Genomic DNA, 6,000 nt, shown 5'->3' with positions numbered 1-6,000 from the left:
ATTCACCAAACTCGAAAATCAAGTAGTACAACAGTGCAGAGTCACCATGCATTGCCCAATTTTAAACCTTACTGAATATGCATACTTAAAGCCACATCCATGTTATCTTGCTTAAAAAAAGAAGAATGTGTGTATATATATGCGTGTGTGTGTTTGTGTGTATGTGTATCTAGACGTGAAATAAAAAAAAGCAGGACACATTCGTATTTCAAGAAGTGTTCAGAGGCAGTGAAAAGGAAACTGTGTGTTTATCCTGTACACTAGTATAACATTTATAAATATTCTCATTCAGAATGTTTCAGTTTAAATGTGAAAAAAGTTAAGACTAGATTTCCGTCATAGCTTAGTAGGTTGTATAAGAAATCTAAGAATTGAAATTACATTCCTTGAAAGATGAGTCAAAGATGAAATGATTGTGTAACCAAAATAGGAAGAGAATATAATAACAATTGACCAAATAAAGTTAGAAAAGGAACGACTGAGAAGTCTCTTTCAGCTCACTTTCCATAGTTATAAGCTGTATCAGTTTGGAATTACAGAGTCTAGAGCAGGGTGAGAAAAGAGAGCTAGAGCTAAATAATTAAGAAGGCTCTCGCTGGAATGGTTGTGCCCACGTGAGCCCCCACGAGCGAGCTGCCCGGGTGCTGCCGAAGTCGTGTGCCGTAAGGACGCTGGAGTTCCACCTCTCTGTCTCTGAGGATGACATCTGAGAGCAAGGCTTAAGATTAGAGCCTAAAATACACCACCATTTCCCCAGAGTACTGTACCGGTTTCTAGTTGAGAGACTTCCTGAACTAGGCAAGGCTCTGTGCGGTTGGGAACCCTCAGCAGATCCCTTGTTCAGTCTCCCTTTGAGCTTCTGGTAGCTGTAACATCCCGTGGTGAGGAGTTTCCCCAGACTGCATGGTGTGAGGAACCACTTCCACGTGCCCTACGCAACCTGCCACAGTTGGCTTTGCCAGTGCCCCCCCATCTTGTGACCCCCTGCTCTTGAAGTGGGGCACGCAGCCGATTCCTAGGTGCCCTCGTCACCCCCCTGCAGCTCCTTGGACTATATCATACTTTTAATCAATTTGAGAGAGGAAGGCCGAAACTGTGCATGATATTCAAAATGCAATAGATCCATACGTTTGCATAGTGGCATAGTGATTTTTTGGGTGGGTTTCTATTCCCCTCTTAATTTCTCTCATTCATTTTGGCTGTGGCTGAATATTAAACCAATAGCACCATGAAAATACCTGCTGTGCTACCAGAAGCACCTCCATCATGTCAGCTAAGCCTTTGAGTGGTTACTGAGTTATATTTACCAAATACAGTGACACTAAGGTAAGGAATGTTTGTGAGTTATATATAGGGAAACATTTTTTTTTAAGATAAAACAGACCTATAATCACAGAGGTAAAATTACGAGAAGCGATTTATAGATGTATGCGGTAAAGACGCTTAACTTTTTCAGTTTTGAGTCATCTTATTCAAGACCAAGTAGTTGCACTAAATTCACACCTGAAAAACTGCAGTGTTACCCTTTAAATGTAGTGATTCAACATATTAATAATCCTGGGAAAAAAATGAATGCTTTAAGTGAATTAAATTAAATTGTAACTTTGGAAGAAGTATTTGGAGATCTTCAGACGGAGGGAGTTAAAGACTTTTTTCAAAAGCACCTTCCTTATATCTTGTATTTCATAAATGCACAAAAATAATAATAAAGGGTCTTATAGATTAATTTCCAGCAACAGTTTGGTTGATCATTTTCAATATTTGTTCCAGCTCTTAGCTGTTTTTATTACTTTTGCTGCGAGGAGGCAGCACACAATGCAGAATTCATGTGAACGTTTCTTTAAAAGTTTCTAGTATATGACAATGCGAACTTAACTGTATTTAACAAAAATACTTTTCCAGACCGTAAGTCTATATATTACACCATCATAAAAGGCCATATGATCCCTCCTTTTTGTAAATTAATGTGTACTAGGATTTTAAAAAACATTTGTAAGCAAGTACTAGTAATACTTTTCTTAGTCAGAAGTATACTAGTAATGGGAGAGTTTTTGTAACCTTCATTTCGTTGTCTGTCGGTAGTTACGCCTGTCCTACTACATGACCTAAATTATTGTTGCTAAATTTTATAATGGGCTCCATAATTTAGAACAGCACTTAGGACAGTGCAAGAAGGTAGTAGTTGCCTGTGCTGGCAAAAGTTATTTCTGTATAACTGAATCTTAGTATGGAAACCATTTGTCTTTTGTTTTTATGTAAGTTTGCTGTTTGTTTATTAATGTGATCTGTGTTTATCCTTATATTTGAGCTCAATTTTTCATATGTTAGGATATTTTAGGAATTTTGTTTTAAACTCTAAAATATGTGCAAATCTACAATTTTTTTAAACAATCCTCTGTGTTCATCACACTCTCATGTTAGTAATGAACATCAGACTCATTCTCTACTTAGTCATCCAGTGTAGCTGCAAACTCTGGTCTTTTTTGCGTACTACACAGTTCATGGGGACAGATTAATATTAGCAGGAGTAAACAAAGGCCATAACATACAAGGGAAGTTATCAGCTCTGTGCTCTGCGAAGGCAGCTGTAGTCCGCAGGTGTGCGTGCACCCCAGTGTGGTTACTGGCACTGGAATCCTCAGCGGCTGGGAACGTATAGAGGTGGGTATGGGCTGGCGGAGTTTTGCTGCCAGCCATATGGTCCTGTCCTGCCTTTGGTGCTTCGCCCACCTTTCTGGAGATGTATCTTGGCATCTTCAGTTTCTCATTAGGATGATAAAAGTATTGTTTACTTTGATGCAGAATTGGCGTTTTTGTGTGTGAAGCAATCATCTTACCATGGGAGATGCGTTTTCAGTTACCAAGCATTGGTCTGTCTCAACACTTTTAAGTTACCGTCCAAAGTGTAAGGCTGTTGATGCTAGTGGCAGAGCTAAAAAATACTTGACTGTTTTTTTTAGCAGTACATTTCCCTATTAACAAAAAAAAATCTAAGAACTTTCTTCCTAGCTTTATTATTAGTGCTTTAAAACAAAACAACTGAGGGACTTTTACTTTGCTTGGTCGAACAGGGCTTGGTCAAAGGGAGGAGAGTTTCAGTTCCCAGAGTTTCCCAGAAAAAAACCATCTGAGTTGGCTCTCTCTTTTTTCTTTTCATAAAAATTTAGGTTTAGAAACAATTAAAAGGAATTATGTACTTAATTATTTATTGCTTGTGTAAGGAATACAAATGTAACTTGGTATGGAAGTAGTAACTTTAAAATTATGCAAACTAGCCACTAAAACCCACTACGCATCATAGTTACAACTGATGGTGACTGCTTCAACAGAACAGACTGTGTACTCATCAGGGACTTGGGTTTTCAGTGTTACCATTCATTTCTGCAGCACTATGTCTGAACTCAGTGTGAGGTTCTTAGTCTAGAAACTGGATCAAATTCCAGTCAGAGATGAGGAAGAAAGTTGGAAAGCAGAAAGCAGATTTTAACGTATAAAACCCAAAAGCGGTAGTGATGCTGTATGCGAACCTGTTTCCTGTCATGTGGAACTAGTAATAGATTCTATTCGAAAATTGATGTGGAATTTGCTGCCTGCTGCCCTAGGGTAAATCTGCTGTTGAGGGCACACGACAAGGAAACTGATACTACTCTTAAATCAAACGAGGTGATGGAGTGTATTAGAAACAGAAATAAAGATTTGGGACAGTTTTGAAGGTGAAGCCACTGGTCGTACTTCATGAACATATACAGGGATGGATGGTGTATTTTTCCTCATGTTCACCCACTTTGAAGCTATGTTTATGAAGGATGCTAATTGAAAGATGCAAGCAGGTTCATAGCAGTGCTGACATGTCCTTTCATGTTCTGTTTTCTGCCTGAAGTTTTGGGTTTGGTTTTTTTTTTTATTTTATTTTTTTTTCTACAGCAGCTGAGTTAAAGTGATGTTTTGGTCTTACTGTATTATCCATGTTCATATGCAAAACTTCCTTGCATAACTATTTTTTAACATCACCGGCCTGTCCTTGGATAGTTCTGTCTTTGTACTTCTGTCTCTTTGCTTCAGACCTGTAACAATAATATATCCAAAAGGTTTTTGTACATGCAAGGAGGGAGAGGGTGCCCTTCAGGATCCTGTTTTTCCATAGGTTATTAGGTATTTATTGCTGTTACTTTCCTTCACCATTGAAATTCTGCATTCCATAAAATAAGTTCTCCTAGCTGTATTTTTCTTCTTGCCTTGTTTTGGAAGAGAAAGCAAGATTTTGAGGTCCCTACCTGTGAGAATACAAATCAAGGTGATGAAATAGCATCCCAGACTGGTCCCTGTCCCAGCAGGCATGAGCGAAGCCCTGAACAGATCCCGGCCGCGTTACGCTCTGGGAGCAATGGCTCCAGAAAAGCCTGAGGAGATGCCACTCCATTCCGTGGCACTCACGCTGCGGTTGCTCAACACGTGGCTGCTACCTTTTCTGTCTTCCGAATAATAGCACCCAACACGTATCTGTAATGGTAATAAGAATGAAATCAGGGAAAAGTAAAATTACTTGAATCTGAAGTGTTCTTTGGACGTATCTTCTCGTCTTTTTCCTAGTTAGGGGAACAGTGCTTGTGTGTAGCTGCTGGGTGACTCTGTCTGGGTACTTCTTCTGTAGTGAGAGTATTCCTTCTTTAATTTCTTTTATGAATGACTTCATCAGTGGTTGTAGTAAGTCCAGTTTTGTGACAATCAATACAAGGTGCTTCTTGTTGGGATAAAAATTCCTCCCTGTTTTTAGAGTTAGACTGCTTCTAGTTCCATGGCAATCCTTGAGTGCTAGACCATGTGTGCAGAGTCAGGTTGGTGAGAGAACATGAACACTGAATTTCTGTGCACATTTGTATATAAGATTTTAAAATGTCTAATACTTCATCTTTTTTAGAAAGTGTTTATCAATAATAATGATTTTTTAAAAAAAATCTTACAATCATGGTTTTAAGTCTAAGTACTGTGAACGGTTGGAGACACAGCGCAATAGAAAGCCAAAATAATTCATTGAATACTTAATTATTCTGATATCCTTTAAGTTAATAATTGTAATTATGGCATGACAGCTCTGGTGGGTATAGACAGGTACGTTCCCTTGTAAGGACTTCCAGTAGCGTGGCCATGCTACTAGTGACCCTCAAGAATTTTGAGAGAGAGAATATTTCCAAAGGCTTGCGGTTGAATTTGCTCATCATTTAAATTGATTTAACAACTGATCTGTTTAAATTAGAGTAAAGATGAAACATTGTGCAATAAGACAAATAATTAATTCAGAAGAAAATAATTATGCTGATATTAAAAGCTACGTTCTGGTTTTATTCGTGTTTTTAGACTGTATATTTGGGTCATTTACTGATCCAGCAGCAGAGTGACAGAATTTAATAAACTGAAATTTGGGTAATACTTAATGCCATGTTTTGTATTAATTTGTTAATAGAGAAACGACAGTAGTATGATGGTCTACTGTTAGTATGAAAGAGAATCTTACCAGAGTGGTGATTTCCTGTCTAGTAACTTGTTTTTTTTTCTTTTTTTTTCTTTTCTTTTTTTTCTTTCCTTTTTTTTTTTTTTTTCTCCTTCTGCCATGTTCCTGACACTCCTACTTGCTTGTGGGAATGAATATTTTGATCCTTGTGAATTGTAGAGCCCATTGTGAAGAATGGCAGGCCTCCAACGTCTCACAGCATGCACTCATTTCTTCACCAATACACAGGATCTTTCAAGAAGCCCCCTTTACGGAGACCACATAGCGTCATAGGAGGCAGCCTCGGCTCCTTCATGGCAATGCCCAGAAATGGGAGCAGATTAGGTAATTTACTACGTTGTTTTGTTTAAATTCGTTTTTTTCTATGCAGAATAATGTCTGTATTGATTCTTGGCAAGAGGTATGGTTATTTTAATGATTTAATAAATCTCTGGGAATACCGTCATCTTTTTGTGGAGTTTTTAGAGAAGCTTGGATTTAAGGTACTGAAT

The 6,000-nt window shown here is 38.2% G+C and overlaps 1 protein-coding gene across 4 annotated transcripts in view; it reads left to right on the top strand.

Moving 5' to 3' along the window:
• The window catches only part of CDK17 (cyclin-dependent kinase 17), a 54,774-nt gene that overhangs the window by 9,420 nt on the left and 39,354 nt on the right, over positions 1–6,000 (top strand). For 2 of the 4 annotated variants that reach the window (XM_009698707.1, XM_009698706.1), the window contains one exon: positions 5,669–5,833. The exons of 1 other annotated variant lie outside the window; for it this stretch is intronic. In XM_009698707.1, the coding sequence (XP_009697009.1) occupies positions 5,669–5,833 (165 nt within the window). The remainder of the gene's footprint in view (positions 1–5,668; positions 5,834–6,000) is intronic. One more of the 4 variants, XM_009698708.1, reaches the window with a different exon arrangement.

Source organism: Cariama cristata, unplaced genomic scaffold (genome assembly GCF_000690535.1).
Source record: "Cariama cristata isolate BGI_N322 unplaced genomic scaffold, ASM69053v1 scaffold17374, whole genome shotgun sequence".
Classification (NCBI taxonomy): Eukaryota; Metazoa; Chordata; class Aves; order Cariamiformes; family Cariamidae; genus Cariama; species Cariama cristata.
Note: the sequence above shows the minus strand (reverse complement) of the source record. Positions and strands in the feature narration are given on the sequence as shown.